The sequence below is a fragment of the Botryllus schlosseri genome, chromosome 10 (genome assembly GCF_051294905.1).
Source record: "Botryllus schlosseri isolate E-star chromosome 10, Bs_hap1, whole genome shotgun sequence".
NCBI classification, from domain to species: domain Eukaryota; kingdom Metazoa; phylum Chordata; class Ascidiacea; order Stolidobranchia; family Styelidae; genus Botryllus; species Botryllus schlosseri.
In genome coordinates this window covers 8097638-8119622 of record NC_137245.1, presented here as the reverse complement: position 1 = coordinate 8119622, position 21985 = coordinate 8097638, and the positions used below count along the sequence as shown (strand labels likewise).

General features: G+C 39.3%; 1 protein-coding gene across 1 annotated transcript; it reads left to right on the top strand.

Annotated features, from left to right (window-relative positions):
• Nucleotides 1–246: 246 nt before the first annotated feature.
• Nucleotides 247–21976, top strand: LOC145447908 (lethal(3)malignant brain tumor-like protein 4). The gene is made up of 15 exons (XM_080326179.1): nucleotides 247–490; nucleotides 1312–1482; nucleotides 2648–2893; nucleotides 4032–4200; nucleotides 5872–6042; nucleotides 9536–9754; nucleotides 11056–11246; nucleotides 12152–12382; nucleotides 14038–14263; nucleotides 15550–15746; nucleotides 17532–17674; nucleotides 18307–18436; nucleotides 18494–18599; nucleotides 19190–19276; nucleotides 20308–21976. Exons 1-15 carry the CDS (start codon nucleotides 401–403, stop codon nucleotides 20541–20543), a joined length of 2613 nt encoding a protein of 870 aa, XP_080182305.1. The 5' UTR covers nucleotides 247–400; the 3' UTR covers nucleotides 20544–21976.
• The last annotated feature ends 9 nt before the right edge of the window (nucleotides 21977–21985 follow it).

The following is a 21985-nucleotide window of genomic DNA, read 5'->3' as shown; positions in this document are numbered from 1 at the left end:
GCATGCGCTTATCGGTTATGCGCCACGCGGAGTAGGTTTTACTTAAAGTTGCAGTTCTTTCTCTCATCGGGCAGTAGTCTCGGTGGCTGTATGGTTTTTTTCCTCGCGGCCGATATCTCGCAGCTTCAAAAGAAAGCGCGAGACAAAGGGAAAAAGGTAGTTTGCTATATTGTATTATAATCACGCAGGCATCGAAAACTTCATTTGAACAGCGCCAGCATTCGCATAATCAGCAGCCTGTAGTCATGTCTGTTTTTTCTTTTAATAATTTGTTTATCAAATTTAGAAAATAAAGGATATATTTTGTAGCGCATATTTGAAAAGTAGCCTCCACGCATCGCTGGATTTTGTACAATAACAAAACATCGGCACGCGTGAAATTTGTGAATATCTCGGTGCGATGGACTTGGAATACAAGCCTCCTCAATACGAGAGTTTTTATTCGTCCAACCGCCGGCAGGTTTCGCCACCATGGACAGAAAAAGACAAGGTAGGTTTCATTATATCTTGCAAAGGTATATCTATATTTTGCGGTTACGTTATTGGCGTTGGCAGGTAACTAACACCCGGGTTGCGTAACTGACTCATGAATTTTTGATTAAAATATATTTTGGTTGCGGCATGCGTACGGCGCGGCTGCACAGGAAATACATAACATTAGGCTGAAAGACTATATACAGTTTGACCTGTACCAGCGCGGGTAAACAAATCAGACGCATCCGGGAGCAATCGTTACTAAGTATCAGTTTTCGTTGGCTGTATCATATACATTAAGAAATGTTCCCGCCAAATCAATAATCTCCTTTTCCATATGTTAACTAACCTTCAGTTCTGAACCCGTTCGGGCGTTCGTGTTTTGTTTGGTAGCTTCACGTAGTTCTGGTCTGCTGAAGTGTTCATTTCTACCTCTGCTCTCAATTGACATTCCAAAATTTTGATTGATTGCATTTCAATACATGAACGACCATTAAAAAGAATTAGTTTATGCAAAGGATATCATGCTGTGCCCAGTGAAATTATCTTCCCTTTCAACTCCACAGAGCAGTGGATAATCCTCAAATAAATTAGCTGTCAGAATTAATAATTTCATCACTTCAAAAACACCACAAGCCTGCGATACAATGAAAATATAGGAGTTTGTAGTAGTTTGTGAAATCAGACAAACACCTAGGCCTTTAGGCAATGTAAATAAGAGGCATGCACACTGGATGGAAAGAATACCAGATAACATACAAGGACTATTGATGAAAAAGAATGTCGCATGTGTCAGCAGCAAACATCCATTGATATGTTTAATCTATGAAACCGCAGGTTGGCGAAGACCCTGATGCAGCTATTATTTCTGACGGAGAAGACCAATCATCACCACAAGGCAACGATGTAGAAAGTAATAATTGTGACATGGGAGCTTGTGATGGAGGACTCAACAATGCTCTTGTGTGGAAAGACGGCATTGGGACCTTGTTGGGGAGTGATTTAAAGGTATTTTGTGGCACTTAACAAACACCAATACGACATGTACGAATATTGATAGACGAATAGAGTTTAACGGAATTTGTTTAAAAATTGTGAAATGTTATTATCGTTCTTTTTTATAATTCTAATCCTTGCCAGACTGGATCTGTTCCTGCATTCTTAAAATTCCTATCAATTAGAGAATTCGAAATTCCTCGGATTTTTATTTTCATACCGATTTTCGTCATATTCACGAAAGAAACAGTACCGTGGCCTACTTTTTTACCCATCATGTTTGGTTTGATGAAATTGGGATCGAAAAATTGAATAAATATTCGGGTTTGAAATCCAAATAATGTGCGAGCTGACGCACATCAGGATTCAAAAATATTGTAGCCTATATCAATATATCATATCACCAATTATTAAACCACAGATATCACAATTTGAATATTCAAGGCTCCCATGACTGTTAGTCCATGCACTATTTTAATGTTATACAAGAACTCTTTCTGCTGACCCAAACTAGGTTGTTGAATTTTGATAAAAATTGATTCCAATGCGTGCACATGACAGAAAGATCGGCCTGTGGTCTGGATAATTTTTTGCAATAATTGAATTTTTCATTAAATCCGCAGTAATGTAGGTTTTACACCATGTTACTAAAGCAGGAGTGATTTTGAGTTCACCCGAAGACAAGGTAAATAAGTGCTTTAATAATTAAAATTAGGCCGACATAAATAATTGCATATAAGTCGTGTGACAAAATACCGTTCTGATAGCATGTAACTTTATAATATACTTGTAGGCCTAACTTACAGGAAGGCTTATACAATTTCGATGCCTCTTCTGGTAGTGAATTTTTTATCATCTCACAAGGAATCTTCTAACTTATTGCCACACAGATCATTAACAATGATTAATCTGAATTACCTCCTGTTTAGCGAAAAAGTGCTGTAGCCTAAGATCGATATAATAATTGTATCATACAACATATATAGTATAATCCTAACTTGATATTGCTCCTTCGTTTTGCATCATAATTAATGGATTGATTATGTAGGTAATGTCGCTGATACTATCAATTATCAAATCCTGTTTAAGATATTGGATTATCCTCATTAGGAATGACGAATGAGGTACTTATGTACATTCTGCACCATGTCTACAATTGTAATATTACCTATTTCAGTTCCGAATGAATCCAAACGGTTACATCGAGATGATCTTGGATGAAAAGACTGACAATTCGTCTATCAGCAACAACCTGGAAAGGGCGGATGATCAAGTTCCGTCTGGCACTACGTATTGCGATACAGATGTTGCCCAGGAGTCAGAAACTAATCTGCCATTCAACCCCGAATCTGATAATCTCGTTTCCAAGGCTCAGCAGCATGTTTTGCCACACCATTGGGAAACAAACGCTGAGGTTAAAAATGTATGTGGTCCTAATTTTGTATTGCTACACACCTGTAAATATGCAGAATAGGGAGCCTTACTCTCCGATCCTTAGAACAGGGTTTCCTTCTGGACCTTCTTTGTTCTACGAACTCTACCTCTTTTTGGATGGTTCCATGATCTCCTTGATCGCTAAATTTTACAAACCAATGTCCTTAAAATCGACTTAGTGATAACCTGATTGCCATTTGGGTGAAATTATTAGTGTTGTTATCGTAGGGGTGGCTATTGGGACCTGTGGTGTGCATTGCAAATTAGACAAAATAAAAACCAATCTGACATAGCGCACGGTTGCAATATTGACGTTTCATGGACCCCTTAAAATAGTCCGTGGACATCAGGTCAACAACCCCTGTCCTAGAAGGATTTTAGACCTGGACCCATAAAGGCAGGAGTGTAACTCTATCTTAACTCTGCAACCCTTTGGAGGCTCGCCGTGCATGTTTTGGCAATAAGTGACATTTTCTGCCGAAAGCATTCACAGCGTTCTCCACCTTTTTAGCTTGGAGAGTGGTAAAATTACAAAAACGAATTTTTCAGATCACCAAACCTTCAAAAATCTTGCCTCATTAGAATGAATATATGCAACTCAAAAGCTAATATTGGAAAGTTTCATTGATTAAGAAATTTGATATATTTACAATACATAATACGTGGTTCGATTGAATTTTCTACAAGGTAATGTCCTGTTGAAACACTAATTTGATTTTTACTATTCTTTTTCTTTTGAAAAAACTGCGACTTTGCTATTTCCAAACTTTTATTATGCTGCCAGATATTGCTAAATCGTACCGAATGTTTATTGTGATAAGCCTTGTCACACGACCTCGCTATTATTTTAACTTTTTGGATCAATTGGTTCCCACTATTTTACTTGTAATTCAATTTTGCTGCACTTTGTTTATGATATCCAAGGTAATTGATGTTACAAAATAGTTGCTACACTGTGTCATATGAAAATTTCCCTACTATAATACCCATCAGTAACGTTATGGCTGGGCTGTTGCACATTTTCAAAAGCTCAAGCCAACTTTGAATAACTGGTTGTTGTGTCATCACCTATAACTATATTCACAACTCGTTTGGCTAGTTCTTAACATGATTCTGTTTTAATGCAGGTACCATATGATGTCGCCAGTGGCAATTCAAATCAAACTTGTACTGATAACTTCGAGAGCGACTGTGATGCAGTATTGAAGGAGGATGTTGAGGCCTCACTCTATGCGGACGGTATTTCTTACACAGAGGGATGTCGCAACAGCGTATCTCCAGCTTCTGATCTTAAAGGTGCCCCACCGTTATGTTTAATTGCTGGATTCCCATTTGAAAAGTGAATGCGATGGATATTGCCTAGAATTTTGTTGATGTAGATTGTAGGCCTGTGTAGCAAATCTCATAGTTGAGTAGGGTTGTTATAAATTAACTGGCTAATGGTTAAAATTGTTAAGTTGGCTAAAAAAAATGCTGCACGCCAAATTTGGCTCATTTCCTACACGTAGAAACAAAGCTATAAGAGTTAATTTATTTATTTAAGATGAGGAAATTTTTATTCTCAGTAATTTTAGAACCACCCTCCGCAAATACTATTTTAAGCAAATCCTAAATTTTGTACTCCAATAACTTTGCTTCTGCCGATTGGAATTGAGCCAAATTTGCTATGCAACGTTTTTTAGACAATTTAAACAATTTCATGGCATAGCCAGTAAAATTTGAAGAAAAAATTTAATATTTAACAACCCAAATATCCTGAAATAAACCCGGATGTTTTTGGCTGACAATTGTCAGCAGCTAACAGAGAATTGAAAAAAAGATCACTAACAATCGTATCACGAAATGTGACATGACTGGTCTGAAAAGTCAAATACGTCCACAAGGCTCATCTTGGTATTGGAGATGGAGTTAATACTACTAATATTCATACAAGATAGACTATGACAGAATTTGCCTTTGGTGGAGTTCATCACAGTTCTCATTACTCATTATCATCATTCTTGTATGGTGTATTTCTCATTGGTAGTTCTTGTTATTCAAGTGGTAAGCTAATCCAACCCACGGTCACATAGAAGCAGATACAGGATGGCTGATACGTGGTATATAATTCGACGGAAAAGAGGTCTCTCAATCTGTAGTAAAAGCACCCACCAGTCACAGCAAGCCAGATGGACAATATCCAAGGAAGATTGATGCGATCTAGGCCCACTTCATGCTGTCTGTATAGTTCTTAGGCTTAAATGACTTACTGGGACATCCACCACAGGGCTGTCCAGCACTAACTAGATAGTTCGTTAGCTCACTGATGTCAATTTTGGACCCAGATTATATGACCCTTACGGTAGCGTTATTCAAAGCATCATACCGTGATTTACCCTGGTCATGTCGTTCTCTGTGTGGCACCTTGCGTTTTTTCATAAAATACAATTGAATAATATATTCATATTGAAATATACCCTATTATTATCAGCTTTCTCTCGGTCAGGGGTAATCTACAGCGAATAGCAGAGAATTCAAAAGAACTTTATCACCAAATATGACATTACAGGCATAGAAATTCGAAAAATCATGACCAACAGCTGGCTCAATCTCAATGTACAATTCTATATTATTCACGAACTCCCTCCGTTGGCTTGGCTTACACTAGATTGGCGGGTGTTGATATAAGTCGAGTCCAAGAAGGCACATAGATGGAAGAATTTGATATATTTTTATTCATTGTAATGAATTCTCTACTAGATGCTGACGATTACCCCTGACCAGTGTCAGCCAAAAATACTCTGTTTATTCAAGTAGGCTACAATGTATCATTCAATGGTATGTTGGTAGTTCTGTAGGCCTACTCCTAAAAGTCGGTTGATAGAATATGTACTGCACACTGCAAGAATCAGTAAAGTGCCCTGTTGTCATTCATTGAACCAATAAAGCGTGTCGGCCTTGCAAGTGAGACGTGGGTTTCGATTTCAGGCGATTTATCGGACGTTATCAGAAACGATGGGAAACAAGATGGTCCCGCGTGCGAAATCTGTGGACAACCGGGTCAACCAGGAACACGATTCTGCAGTCGGCAATGCGTTGGCCGGTATGCCGCGATCAAACGCAAGACGAGTCAACTTACCGGTAACAGAAAGGCCAAAGGTATAGTTCAATGGTTATTAACCTTTGGTAACTCAAACCAAACCTTGAATCACAAAAGCATAAAAAATAGATTATAATGAATATTTTCGAGAAATCAGTGTGGCTTCTCGTGTATTGTGGGGTTACCAAATTTTGTGATCTAAAAAAGAGGACACCTTTAAAAATTTTAAGAGCTATAACACCGAAGGCAAAAACGAGTGATTTGTAAATTATTTCGAGTAATAGTATTAGGTTGACTACAAAAAGGTCGTTTTCCGATCTCGCTCCCGAAATACCATTCGGGGCGTATTTTTTTCATAAATTTTTAGCCAACCCTAGCGTTCAGAACGTTGGAGTCTAATTTTTGCAAGTATATCAATACTTTTAGAACAAAATGAGGCCAAATTCCACAAAAAAGACGACATTTGGGTGACCCCTTGAGGACACTTTTGATTTATTGAAAAAAGAGTACAAATCCTCTAAAGAAGGCGTATAGTAAATCTACTGTATGACTCAGATGTGTGTGTTGACCTCCAGCAAACCTGAGGTACAGAACTTCAACATACAATTGACTAGCATATTCATACTGTAATGAACCCGAATATTTTCGACTGACACACGTCAGGGGTAATCGTCAACAACAAATAGGGAATTGGAAAGAACATTGTTCATCAACAATCGCATCACAAAATATGACGTCATCCGCATGAAAATATTCGGGTTTGTTTCAATATGAAGATACTATTCAACCTAACAATTGTACATTTTTCCAATACTCACACATGCACGTTGAAACAAACACTACCCATGCACAGTTCCACACGGTACACCGGTATGATGTTTTACTGGACAGGTAATTGAGCACGACAGTTGGATTACGTATGAAATCTAGAGAGTGGTGGAATGTGGGGAAATTAGCATGGAATTTTGATGTCTTGAAGTTAAATGCGGGAGAAATTATTATAATTCACGAAGTCTAGTTTATTTTGTGGGAAAATTTATACAAACAGTTGTGATTTGTTGAATGCTTATTCGGAATAACGTCTTCCATCATGGTATTGAATTGTATTCTATTGTTTGTAAAACGAAAATTAGTGGACGGAAAAAACGTTTTAGAATGCTTCCTTCCAATCTGCTCAATGTTAACAGGCCACTGGCACGGTGTCAACTACTTTAATTTTAACTGCGATTTCGTAACAGCTGACACTTCAAAATTATTATTCCCATTTTTTTTCAATTAGAACTGGCAAACGCCCTCGTAGGTATGCAAAACGCGTTGCCGGCTCGCTAGGTTTTTTTGAATTGGATACCCTTGCTGAGAATGCACATTTGAATAGCTATTGTTTGCAGCATATTGCTAGTTTGCAATTCTATACCAGTACCGCGAGTTCCCTTCGAAATAGTGTGGTGCCGACTGAATAATGTCTTAGTCACCAGAATATTACATCAATCCTCGTGGAGTGAGTCTTGTTTATCCCCATTGATCTTGCAATTGCTTCAAAATAGATTGTGACCTTGTGGTAGCAAATATCTGTTGCGATTGTGCGGTGACAATGGATGCGTCTTGATTTGTCACCTTTACCCGTTAATGCAATCCGGCTTTGAATACCACTGGCCAGTCTTGGAAAATTAGATAATTCTAACGCTCTAGTGAGACTAATTAGAGCGATATCTATCTATTTATCTATCTATCCATCTATCTATCTATCCATCTATCTATCTATCTATCTATCTATCTATCTATCTATCTATCTATCTATCTATCTATCTATCTATCTATCTATCTATCTATCTAATTCTAATCTAGTTTGTGAAATGGTACTTTGCTATAATTCAAATCTAATTCGTGACAGGTTTTATGCTCTAATGTTAATTCTAATCTAATTTCTGGTTTCCCTGAACATGCTAGAGGAACTGTGTATTGTGCGAAACGAGACAAACTTGGTGTATAAAGACATTTGCCATCCTCATATTTATGAAAACGAACTCTTGATTTGATATAAACTGAACTTGGTTCAATTTTCAAGTTTTTGCGAATTCAGAAATTCTAATTTAATTTAGAAAAAATCTATAGCGATAATTCTAATTCTAGTTTGATTTAAAAAAATAAACAGTTTGGCTGTAATTATAATTCTAGTCTAATTTGAAGAAAAAACTCGGTAGCTGTATTTCTAATTCTAATGTAATTTGAAAAATAACCGTGCAGCTGTGATTTTAATTCTAAATTGAATTTGATAAAACTGTAGAGCTATGATTCTAATTTAGATCTAATTTGTCAAAAACCTGATAAGCTATAGGTCTACTACTAATCTAATTGGAAAAGCTGTGAGTCCAACCCTTGACTATGCGCTATGCAGGCTGTGGGCTGTCGTCTTTGATTTGGTGAATGCAGTGCGTTGGTCAACCAATTGCTCTTTGTTTCGTAGTCTTTCGGCTATGATTATGTCCATAATATTCTACGTCGGTGAGTAGTTTCAAGTCTTTCAAACCGACTTGTCATATCCGCCTTTATTTGTCCAGCTCATTTCGTGCCCTGTTGTTTACTTTTTGGCAAGCCTGGGGTGATGAATTGTGTAGGTGTTTCCCCAGTTATATTCGCTGCCGACTTCCGCACCTATGCTGTAGAAAGTTTGTTGACAGGCATTCCGATATGCCAGTGGATAACATGTATTGCTTTTTTATCACCATAACTCATAATAGGCTTATCGCTTTTCCGCAGTTTAATCCCATTTTCAGATCATAAAATGTGTCCCTCAAATCCTGGTTTTGAAGTTGTGGAATCTTCTTGACGTGTAACGTCACCATCGCCAATGAATCGATTTGGATTGGAAGAGATTCATGAACTCGGAGAAAAGATTCAGTCGGGAACATGTGTGCACATGTATTCGAGATGCTTAGATCTGAAATTTGCACCTTTGGTTGTGCTAGTGATGTAACATGTACTGTTGTGAAAGAGCCCAACCTAATTTAATAATACTATATCATTTTTGTATGCAAAACACACATCATTCCAATTGCTTTTATACACGATGAGCGTGGTTGTTAGACTTGAATGTGGAAAACGTAACAGATGTGAATCATTGGAGTTGCGGAACATACCGAGATCAAAAAGTTGGAAAAGCCTTCTAGACCAGAAACATGGGCCAGATAACCTAATATCAATACATAGGGCGTATAAGATCATACTGGGTTGGTTGCTTATTGGTGAAAGACCGTTTCAAAACAGCACGCTTGGGAGCTCGAATATCACTATATGACGACTATTTTATCAAAGCCTCCCAAGGAAGATGGCAAAAATATTGTGCTCGCGGTGTAACCATAGTAGCTTTCAGAGTCGCTTGAAAGGTTACAAGATTTTTGAGTTAACCTAATTGAATTGAAAAATTCTTGCAGAAATGCGCCACGACTAAATCTTTTTGTTTCACCGTGACGCTATGAATGTATCATTTTCCGCACTTCTGTTGAAATGAGAATGCCGTGCTGGTGGGTTTCAAGCGTGTTCTCACTTTCTTAGCCGGTAGAAAGAGAAGCGTGGGCCGGCCTAGGAACGACGAACAATACCACCCACACTCGAAAGACGTCTTGACCGTTGTCCACGATGATGCGCGAAGTGATTTGAAGATCAAAATAAGGTGGTCGTCCTCTGCTAACGAAAACCAAAACCCTGACTGTGCGCAGACAGACCGGGAAATCGCGAAGAGAAAGCCCGTGTTGAACTCGAATCTTGCAAAAGGTAAGATGAGATAGTCATCTGATAAGTAATGGTGTCATGAATATACCAGTGATTAGTATATTTGATGGTGCGACACATTGTTGTGAAGGAATGAATCAGTGGCCCGCATAATAGCTTGGATGTGGTTTCCAACTGCTGGTCCTTGCTAACTTTCAGCGCGGTCCTCCTCATAATTTCAACTTTATTTTCATTTGAGAAATATGCGTCGGAGGCTTGACCATTGTATCCAAGTAAAACACTAAATTTTATATTAGTTTCAAAATTTAGAATGTTTTTTAGAGTTCTCTGGCGGGATTTAGAGGTAATGGTCTACTTTCTATTTAGCCTATGTCACAATGTTGCAAATATTGCACCAAACTGTTTAATTCTACTCGTTTAACACCAGTAGTATGTGAAAGCTAAGAAGACTTTTTGAACAAAATTTATCGAAATTCAGTACCGGTAGTGGAATTTAGCGACGTCTGGCAGCATGTAATAGAAGTTACCAAACGGTAAAGTCATGCTTTTTTTCAAAATAAACCCAACATTCATAATCGAGTGCGGAAAAAATTCAATTGAACCATGCCTATTAGTTGTAATATCAGAAAGACGTCATAAAATTTGTCATTACATTAAAGGTTTTCTGTTACCTTCTTTTGTCGTAATCACATACCAGGTTGAGCTATTGGACTGTCTATTGCTGTGTATGAGAATACTTCCTTATATTCTTTACTCACAGTGAAACTGATGAACGCACACATAATTCATGGGGCAACCTGCCCCTAAAGAAAATGCCTGGGTTGATAATACATTGAAATTGTTATTCTTATGCAATACATGGATGACGGGGTCAGATCACAGAATTGTGATAGACGAAGAATTGGCGAGGGTCGCAGAGGTGGATATGATTAAAAAGGAATAATCGAAATTATAGAAATTCTGCTGGGATTTTCGATCACAAGTGCAATTTAGTCCAGTGGGGCATTTAAGGTCGTCCGAAAAATAAACACGGTGTCCAATAAAGTGATCTTTTCGATCCGTGTCGAATCGAACTTTTCCAGAATCATTGGGATATAACTTGTGAGTTTTTTTGCTTACGACCCCTGTAGCGCCAATGACTATCGGTACATTTTCAGGTCTGCGTATTTTGATTGTTTATCTGATTCTTTTTGTATGTTTTGATCAGCTGGGACGGCAAGTTCAATGAACATGAATATTATTATTATTAGCATTACCATACCAAGTTATGGCACTTCTCTATTCTGGTGTGTCCGCTGTGTGTGTGTTATATTAAAATTTGAGAATCCATTCTTATTATCCAGGAAAGAAAAAGGTTTTCGCCTGGCCGTCTTACCTGCTTGAAGAAAATGCCGAGTCAGTGCCTGTCAGCGCGTTTGAAAACATCACGAGAAAAGCCCCGTATCCTGGCAGCAACAGGTTTCGGGTGGGTATGTCGTTGGAAGGTGTGGATCCGGAAAACGAAGCGTTGATCTGCCCTCTTTACGTTGCCGAAGTGAGTGTTGTCTGTTTTATTGGCCCTTTACGCATGGTTTTCTATTGTTGGGTTTGTTTCATGAGGATGGCTGTAACCTTAGGTTTAGTGACCTAAATTGGTTAAGCTTTTAGAACAGTACTGTTTAGATGCGTGCCTCACACTTTTATTGCCTTGTTAACTGCTGTGTATATCCCTGAATAGCCAGACGGGTTATATTCAAGCTATAAGAATTAGAGCCTGGCCTGTGCTGGATTTTAAGCCAACATCGATAAAATCTGTAACTAACACCTTCACGCTAATCCTGATATGTTCAGTTGGGATATATCATCTAGCTTAGGGCGTATTTCCAAAACTTTAGAACATTCATTTGAACAGCTCGATTACTTGAATTTAGTCTAATCCAGAAAGTTCTGTCACAGAAAGCATGATAAAAAATGTTGCATAACGGCTAATTTAGTTGATTCCATATATATATAATGCATAATGTGAAATCTGGATTTCGACGGCAAGTTCAACTAAAAAAAGGTCAACTCTAACCGATTATACATGGGGTGGGGAGGGGTCTTTCGGGAGTCGAGTCGAAAAAATAACCTTTTTTTATCTTTTTTTAAGTCAACACGTCAATATAGCAGTAAAATTTCTACTTCATCTTTTGTGACTATTAAAAAGTGTCTTCTATTTCGGATCTCAGAATATTGAACTTGTAACTCTATTTTCACATGAAGTGGTTCAAACTATGCAAACGTTTTGTCGAAGATAGCATTAAAAACCAATTTTTGCAAAAACTACTAATTCAGCATAAGCAACTTGGCTATCTAGACCAGCGGATTACTTGGGCTGCAATTTTATTTTCATGTTAAGTTTTGAATCTGGTCTATTCCAGAAAGTTTTCCTGGTGAAACAAATTCCGCTCTATTCCTCAGGTTCACGGATTTCGTATTCGACTGCGGTTCTACGGATATTCCGAGACGCACGACTTTTGGAAGAACGCCGACTGCCCGTTGATATTCCCTTGCGGCTTCTGCGAGAAAACGGGCCGCACTTTGAGACATCCCAGCGAGGACGGGCCGCGGCACTTCGACTGGGGCGTGTTCGGGAACAGGAAAGAGTACGTGCCGGCGCCGAAAGAATATTTTACTTCTTCGGAAGACACGGTAATTTGCTATTCGAATTATTTGAAGAGCTTCTTGGAGGTACAGAACTTCAATATACAATTGAATAGTATATTCATATTGAAATGAACCCGAATATTTTCGGCTGACACTCCTCAGGGGTAACCGTCAGCAACTAGTAGAGAATTCCAAAGAACAGCGTACATCAACAATCGTATCACAAAATATGACGTCACCAGCATGAAATGGATGAAATGAAATGGAATTCCATTTGTGTGCCTTGGAGTCGACTTTTATCAAAATAAACCAACCCAAACTCTGTCAACAAAAGGAGTGCGTGTACCACCTAAAAATAGTACATTAACGCTCTCTCATTCGAAACTTCATGCTTGTGACGTCATATCTTGTGATACGATTGTTGATGTACAATGTTCTTTCCAATTCTCTACTAGTTGCTGACGATTACCGCTGACGAGTGTCAGCCGAAAATATTCGGGTTCATTTTAATATGTATATACTATTCAATTGTATATTCGAATTATCTAGCCGTCAAAGTCCGCCTGGACGCATGTAGGCTATATGGAATATATCAATATTCCCAGTCTGGCAGTCACAGAGTGTCTTTCTGTCACTCCCTACCGCCATATTCTGAATTCATGAGAATTGCCGTCATTTTCTTACCTAGGGCAAGTTTTTGTTGCAGTCAAATCCGTGGAAAGTTAGACTTATTTTTCACAAAAGTTGCATTTAGGGACAAGTTCCTTGAATTTCTCAGGGTATGAGATACTCGAATCATTTCATATCCAAGGCACTTTAGGGGAACCCAGTGTTGGCGACTTCAACAAAATCAATAGCCTGAAAAAATTGACCCTGTGAAAATATGATTTTCGGCGGTCTATCCTGAATGTACGTCAATTGAGAAACGACCACGAATTAAAACGACAGTGAAAATCAAGCGATCGATTTACATAAGGTGCCAAATGTTTCCGTTAAATAATTAGTTGCATGGAAAATCGAAAAAACTTGCAAAACGTCGCATGGAAAATCGAAAAACCTACAAAAAGTTGCATGAAAAAATGGAGAAAAGTTGCAAGATAAAATTCCTCCAAACACCTCAAAACACCATACTATGTAACTTCCGAGTATTTAGGAAGTTGCCAGAATCTGTAAAAAAAAGTTGCAATAGTTGCAAAAACTTGCCCTACTAATGACCAATACTGATATTTCTTTGAAATTTATTGACTTGATAGTATCAAACTGATACATTTAATCGTCCTGTCTCTAGTGTGAAGTCAAAAATGGGGAGCAAGGGGTATGAAAGACAATGTATTTTTATGGTTGTGGTTTCGTGGACCCCTAAAAAACCCTACACTGGCCCCCAGGGAGGTTTTCCGTCACGCCAATCCATAACAGCTGCATTGACCGTGGTATTTATTGCATTTTTGTAGGCTAGGTAAAATCGCGGAATCCCCATATTCTGCCGATATTCTTTCAGATCAACATGCACACAGATGTAAGGAATGAGTTACAGAAAAAAGTAGCTAGAATACGTTTTATGGATATAAGGCATGGGAAATCAATGAGTTTTTGAAAATCGGTCAATTCCGAACAACCCTAGGATCCGTGGACCCCACGTTGAGAACTGTACTCTTGGCTAAATGAAGTCTCGACAATGACATTCCCCTCTGTCTTTGCAGAGGTCTGAGCACAAGTTTGAAGTCGGTCAGAAGTTGGAGGCCGTGGACAAACACAACCCGACGTTGGTGTGCGTCGCCAGCATCAGCGACATTATCGGCGACCAGCTACTGATCAGTTTCGACGGTTGGAGCGACCAGTTCAACTTCTGGTGCAGCGCGCGATCTCAGCTGCTGCACCCCGTGGGCTGGTGCCAGCAACACGGCGCTCATCTCAACGTTCCCAGAGGTAAGCGAGCAATTTTTCCACGGCGATTTTTTTTACCTAAATAATGGAAGATTTTGACGTAAAAAATCAACATTTGTACGTTTTTTTTAACTTGAAAGACCTAATTCTGACGAATGTTTGTAAATTAGGTATTTGCGCACATAATGTTGTCTACATCACAATTTTTCATCAATATCCGCTTCTTGATATGACTTTGTATCACTTTTGAGTATAAAATTACATCACAGCAGCATCTCTCATGGTAACTGAAAATACTATCGGAGATTCCACCTATCTGTAGTTGGTTTCGCTATGAATATAAATAAAACCCAATATTGATTTTGTTCATGTACTTTGGGATTCGATTTACTTTTATTAAGCCGACTTCGAGCTAATGTCTGACTCGGTAATGGGTTTTCTCCTGGAACTCGTTTTGTGATATGAATCAATGCTTATTGCTCTTTCTCAATATTGACTCGACCTAAATTCATGGATATAGCCTCGCGCGGCGCGGCAACGCAAAGTGCCATTTTTCACATTGACGTGTTGAATTTCCCTGCATTTGATGCCGTTTTGTAGTGATTGTAGTAGAGCGACCAGTATATATATATTATAGTCCTGCGTCATCCTTGTGCGATACATTATCAGGTTTCAATTTGACCTTGGTCCGAAATCACCTCTCCACGAAACCTACTTGCAATAAACTGTAGTTATCGTAGGCCGCGGATCAGAGTTGGACAATAAAAAATTTTTGGGTTTGAAATTATATTAGAATTAAAACTTGAGCTTAAATTAAAATTAAATTTGTAAAAACTTGAATTGAGTTCCCAATTGAAATTTAAAGCAACAAAGACGAGCGAGGAATTGAGGATGCTTGGATCATTTTGAATATTACGGTTCTCATGAAGAGGTTTTAGGAAAACCGGAAGTTGAATAAGGATTAAAATTCGAGCATAGAAACATTTTGCTCTGATTAGTCTAATCAGAAACTAGAATTAACAGCCTGCCCCGCTCTATCATACTGCGATCCAACAGCCAGAGATACCTTTTTGAAAGATGATTTCGGACCTAGCAAAACCTGAGGGTCCAATCATATTTTGCTGCAGTGAAATCAAACAAGCTCATAAATTGTATTCTTGTGTAAACTCCTTCTTTTTCTCCCTGATTGTGGAGAAAATCAAATTTGGGGGTCCCGGGTTAAAATGATTGACGTGATTCCCTAATTTTGAGTTCAATATCGGCAGACAGAATGCTTCGTGCACTGCCGAACAAAGTCTTCATCGATTTTAATTGTCGTGTGTTCACAGGATGGGACGAATCCGCCAATTTCGACTGGGGCGCATTTTTGGAGAGCAACCACGCCAGCGCTGTCTGTTTGTCTGCGTTTGCCGGCGAATTGAAGCACGGTTTCGCGGAGGGCATGAAATTGGAAGTGGTCGATCCGAAAAATAAAATCCTTGTTAGGGCCGCCACCATCGTTGAGATAAGAGGCTTCCAAATCAAGGTAAGTCAGGTCTATGTATAGCGCGATGTTAGGGGTCTATGTTTCAGGTTTTTGTGCCTGGCAGATATTACATAGGCCTATAGATTGATAGATTCATTTCGTCTGCGCAGAAGAGATGATAAATTTAGACCTAGGTTTAGTGAAGAATACAGAACTATTCGAAAAGGACACTCGACATCCATAGACTAAAATATCATGTTATTTTAGTAACGGCTTAACGCTTAATAAGTCATTACGTAAGTAGGAGCACTCTGTTATTATTGAAGTACATTTCATGTTAGTTATTTGCCAGCGGTCTCGCCTTGTCAAGTCTTGAAATTTTAAATAGTAGCTCAACTCTACATAAACAGGGGTCACCAACATGCGTGGTCCGCGGTCATATTTTGTTGGGCGCGATCCGATTCGAGATATCGGAAAAACGCTACATAAAGCATTTTGAAATGCTGAAATCGCTTTCAGTTTCGTAACATTGTTGTAGTTAATTCCAAATCAGCAATTCTCCTTTACCCAACATCACTATTCCTCATAAACTGAAACGGCTTTATTGATGGCAACAGGAACAGCATTTCATCGGGGGAGAATCAGATGTTATGAATTGGCAATATTGGGCATATTTGCTTGACGTGCAATGGCCCAGACACTGACAAGATCGAGATTCTTAGAAAGCGGCTTAGGGCATCCCCACGAGATCAAGCTTCACAAGGAGATAGTCTTTCAGCTAGTACCGTGTCTTGTTAGCCTCAAAATTGATTCCTTCGTCGCTTAAAATCATTGCGAGTTATCGTGGGCAGCTCAGAGTTAAAAATAAATTAAATATCTTTAATAATATATTACTTATTTTGTGGTAACTATGCCCATTGCCCATGTTAGATAGCACAGTGTTGTACTGTCTTACACTGTGTGGCCTATTTTATTTCGATATTGAGTTCCAGCGGACCGCGGCATCTACAAAATTTGAAAAGGGGGGACCCCTGGTTTAGGACAAATGGGCAGTTGCAGCTATTTGTGACATAATGAGAAATCTTGTGATCTCAAATTTACAATTAAATAGTATATTCATATTGAAATGAACCCGAATATTTTCGGCTGACACTCGTCAGGGGTAATCGTCAGCAACTAGTAGAGAATTGGAAAGAACATTGTATATCAACAATCGTATCACAAAATATGACGTCACCAGCATGAAATTTCGAATGAGAGAGCGTTCAATGTACTATTTTTAGGTGATACACGAACTCCTTTTGTTAACAGAGTTTTGGTTGGTGTATTTTGATAAAAGTTGATTCCAAGGCACACAAATGGAATTGTGAACGACCTCGACCTACGATTCGAAATCGGTCGTCTCGATAATTATTCGCACAAATCGGATTATCCAACAGATGTTTGCCGATGGCAGAATTAATGGCCTTTGATCGATCAGCATCCATCTTAAGTGGATGAGTTAAGGGTGAGCTTTTCACATCGCGTGACGCACGTGTTCTGATAAATCTGGGGACATGTTGGTTTATGCTGTCCTGCAGACGTCTTGACGTTCTTCCCACGTAGCCACGTAGATTAATCTGGTCGCTTTTCGATTTGAAAGTCTTTGTCTCAAGTGTAGTCGGCCGGCACGATGAAGCACATTGAACAGTGTTAGTTAACAGAGTTAGAGTTATCTTCTTGTCATAAGCTGCATTGTTGCTATGGTTCAGTTACAATTGATGCTAGGGTTAGGACACTTTAACATCCGTCATGTTACGGCATCACGATATTGATCGAGTGTCGAGATTCTGATTCTTTTTACAGATTCATTTTGACGGTTGGGGTGAGATCTACGATTTTTGGACGTTCCTCGATGATCCTGATTTGCACCCGATCCATTGGTGCGAACGCACTGGACATCGTCTTGAGCCCCCCATCGGTACCGACACTTACTCTGACGACGCATGGTGAGATTAATCCCGCATTTTGTGATTTTCCAATTTACGTCATTATCAACGTACCGGTAGAGATGGTCAGTGGGGTTGTTCAAAATAACGTTCTTTTTCCGGATTGCGGGGATTCAGTGAATGAATTGTTTGGTTTCCTAAAAAAAAAAAACTGCACACTAAATTTCGCTATTCCATCTGGTAGATGGGAACGCACAGGAGTTAGCAAATTTTAAATTTATTATAATGAAATTTTAAAAAAATCAAATTTTAATGTCAACCCTGTGAAATTGTTAAGTTGTCTGAAAGAACAATGCTTAAATTTTGCTCACTTTCAACCGGTTGAAGTGAAGTTATTGCAATTGAAAATTTTGGATTCACAAAAACTGCCTGGGTAATCCCAGAATTATGAACGAAAAACTCAGATAACTTCGCTTCTACATGTTGGAATCGCGTCAAATTTGTTTTTCATCGTTTTTGTAGACAACTCCACAATTTCATGGGGTTAACAGTATAATTTGGCACTTTGTGTTGTGAAGTTCACAATTGCTGATCTATTTATCTCCAATGGCCGATACTGATGTAAACGGTCTGGCTACAGTTATGCTTATTGCAATCTTGTCTCATGCCGCATACATCTTGCTTTTCCGTAGCCAAAATTCGGGATGTCCGCTCCAGGGCTGCCCGGGCATCGGGCACATCAAAGGTCCGAAGTACAACAATCATTACAGCGAGTTTGGCTGTCCGTACGCGTTGCGAAATCTCAACAAGGAACACATCAAGGTAGGCGGCTGACAAATATCTCTGCGGCTTTAGGTTATAAAGTTGAAGTTCTTACAGAATCGCCTGTCGACTGTCAAGTACCAACGACGAGTTAGCTCGGATGGAACGACGGGGAACATTGTGTTGGAGCAGTACACGCGTCCTGTCGGCAGGGTTGGCAGACGTAAGTACACAAGGGCTGTAACCTTGTCACAAATTCCCGAGTCACAAGTCAATTCTACTTTTAAAGTTTTGACTCGAGTCAAGGCCAAGTCACAGTGTTGAGACTCGAGTCCAAGTCATTGTGTTCACTGTTCATTGTCAAGTTCAATCCTGTTCAACTGGCGTTTTTACAACTCTATTTGGGTGATATTGAATGCCTCGCTTCCATAATATCATAATTTTCCTCACTTGACCGTGTCTGGCCCTGTTTTACAAACAATAGCATTGATATAGGAGACACCAACAATGTGGCTGCTTACTATTATTCGAAGTCACAACGGAATGTCTGTATTGGCCATGCGAGTCTCAGGCTATATGATTTTTGTTGTAGCCTACTTTATAATTCCGAGTTATTTTCCATTTATTTTTTTTTGAATTAAGCAATTAAAATTTGAATCTAATTTGAAAAAAGCTGTGTGGCCATTATTCGTATTCCAATGTAATTTGGAAAAGCTGAATATTTTCTCATTGTCCAGCTCTGCTTTCAATATCAACAGTTGTATCACCAAATACGACGTCATGTTAAAATCAATCAAACACATTCATGTACAGCTCCGAAGAGAAAACGCCCGGCCGCTGAGATGCGGGCTGATTCGAAGAAGAACAATTGCAACTTTGACAACGCTAGCGAATTTGACGGTAAGTTTGTAAACAGAATGTTGTCGGTGATGGCTCTACTTGGGAGTTTATTACAGGGCTCTAGTACATTTTCTCTACTGCTGTTCAGTATGCCTATGCCTATGCCAGTCCTGTCAAACTTTCGATGGCACAATTTTGATGAAGGGAAATAATTTCGTGCCCCCCTTATCCTCGTAACAAAAAATATTAAAAGGAGCAATCAGAATGTTTGCAATCCCAATGTATTGCGTGGTGGCTTGGGAGGTGTTATTGGCTGTTGAGACACTTCTCAAATAAAGAATTCGGACTATATGCAGAGTGATAATTCTGAATTTGTGGTAAAAATTTTTCGTTTTTCTCTCGTTAAACATAATCCTGTGCAATGGTAGCACACATGGTACATGGATTAGCGATTTTGTGCCTAATTCCTTCTATTAACCCACCCGCGCTTAGCTCAAATATGCCTGACCATGAGATAAATAAAAAACCAACGACACAGCTACACGGATTGACCAATTACACTTCATCCAGAGACATCTTCTGATTAGCGCAAGGTTTGGTATCAGTCAAAATCTAGCATCAGTGTGTGGATGGTACGACGATGACATTTCAAATCGAAATATAATTAGGATTATTGCGATTGTTTAAACTGGAAAGTTACAGCACAGGTTAAATTCATTCCGAATTCAAAAAACATCATTTCTCTCAGGCGGCTTTGCGACTCCTCTCACATGCTTTCACTCAACCCAGTTTGATAACCACTGACCTTTATGGTTTTAGAAGCCTTTCAATTTCCGTCAATTGGAGATAAATTTCAGTAAGTTTTACAAGGAAAATCTACGCGACCGCCAGGCATTGCGTCCCACACTCCCACGTGTAACTCTCCGACAAAGCTTGTCAAATTAATCAGCGTCGTCACTCTATGTTATGCCGCAGAAATACTGCTTCATTACAAATATAAATAGCTATTTCCAAGACATGGCAAAACTGCTTCAAGAAGTAGTAGAAAATGACGAAGTGCAGAGTATTAAGTATAGATCACTATCTTCTAGGTCCGGCACTGCGTAACGTGGACATCGTCTCCAAATGGACCGTCTGCGAAGTGTCCAAGTTTGTGGAAGAGGTCACCAACGAGCCGCTGTACGGCGAGATATTTCGTCGCCAGGAAATGGACGGCCGCTCGCTGTTGTTGCTCACCCAAGCCGAGATCCTCACGATAATGAGAATCAAACTGGGCCCTGCCGTGAAGATCTACCATGCTATCCTTAACATCAAGGCCGACTCGTGATGTTGAATACACGAATGCTCTGGATTAGAACCTGGACAGTATCGGATTTAAGGCAATACCGATAAAACGGTTAATTAGCACCGATTACCCCCATATTTTCAGTCGATATCCAATACTTCAGAGCATTTACATGAACATCTTTACATCTGTGTTATGCTTGGATATCAAACGAACTGGAAAGGCCGCATCTGTACACCTGTAAACTATAAGAAATGCATTGATATTCCCGGTTTAACAGTCGCAGATTACAGTTCTCAGACTGGTATTATTTACCTTTAATGGTCGGTACTGTTAACGTGTAACATCGACTAGATCAGAGACTCTAATCTAGACGCATCGTTTCACTTTTTTGCCTTCTTGTTAAGTAATTTGGTGGGATTTTCTTTGCGTAGCGATGAAATACGGAACTGTTTTCCGAAGAACTGAATTTTCTCGAGAATTGGAGAGTCTGGCACAATCTGATGTGGTCTGTGCGTACGCTGATTGTCTGCGGGCGATGAAATAGCTCCCGACACACCAATGGCCACAGCTTGCAAGCAGAGGTGGTCAAGTTACTTGAAGTAACATCATCTATCTCTACCGGATTACAAGTAGAAGGTCAAGTCAAGTAGACCTTTCTTCTAGCTGTGTAAATTTAAAAACCACCCGTTTTCTCGTCCGCTATAGTAACTATCGCGTAAGAAAATTGTGTAAGAAAATATGTTAAACTCCACGGTACAGGGGGCATATCCCTAAACTGCTACGATGTGTAAAAAATAACTGGTTTCTTCCCCCCCCCCCAAAAAAAAAAAACTCCAGGTAGAAATGGGAGCAGTCTGAAGCATAACCACCAGTGTCAGTCCACCTCTGCTTGCAAGCGAAGTGATGTTGGACACGTCCCTTATTTCCTATTATTCAAATTGTTGCTGTTGTTTTTATATTAGTGGAAATTTCCGATCGTTTTTTTTCTCTGCTATTGTGACGGCGACAAACTATAAAATCCTCGTCGTTTTCCTGTCTAGAGCTGATGGTCTTTTAGGCACTGTCGCTTGCATCCAGAGTTTGTTTATGACGCGTTCGCTTCTGTGTATTCACAGTTAAAATGGCAAGGTGCTAGTGTGCGGGTGTCTCATTTATTTCGTGGCATTCTATGTTGGTCTCGCAATGTCTTAGCCGCAGGTGAGGAACTTTACATCGCCATGACCGATTTTCTGCACATATCTTCACTTCTGTTTATTTCTACCGTACGTTCGTTTTTGTTTGCAATATTTCAGACAATTTTACTGTTTGCTCGCCTCTCGCTGCGGGGTTATGCGGCTATGCATATGGATCGCTGCTGTCTGCGATTTCTTGAATTTACCATTCGTTGAGACTTTCTTCACTGTGACTGACGATTGAGTTCACGGACGCTCTGGGGATTTGAATACAGTCTGGTTAAAAGTTTCTTGATTTTATTTGCTTGT

Bases quoted from the DNA above. Each gene is read 5' to 3' on its own strand.
- LOC145447908 (XM_080326179.1), top strand. From the start codon at position 401: ATGGACTTGGAATACAAGCCTCCTCAATACGAGAGTTTTTATTCGTCC. The intron at 4,201-5,871 runs GTGCCCCACCGT...TTTCGATTTCAG, and splicing joins TCCAGCTTCTGATCTTAAAG to GCGATTTATCGGACGTTATC. The intron at 19,277-20,307 runs GTAAGTTTGTAA...ACTATCTTCTAG, and splicing joins CAACGCTAGCGAATTTGACG to GTCCGGCACTGCGTAACGTG.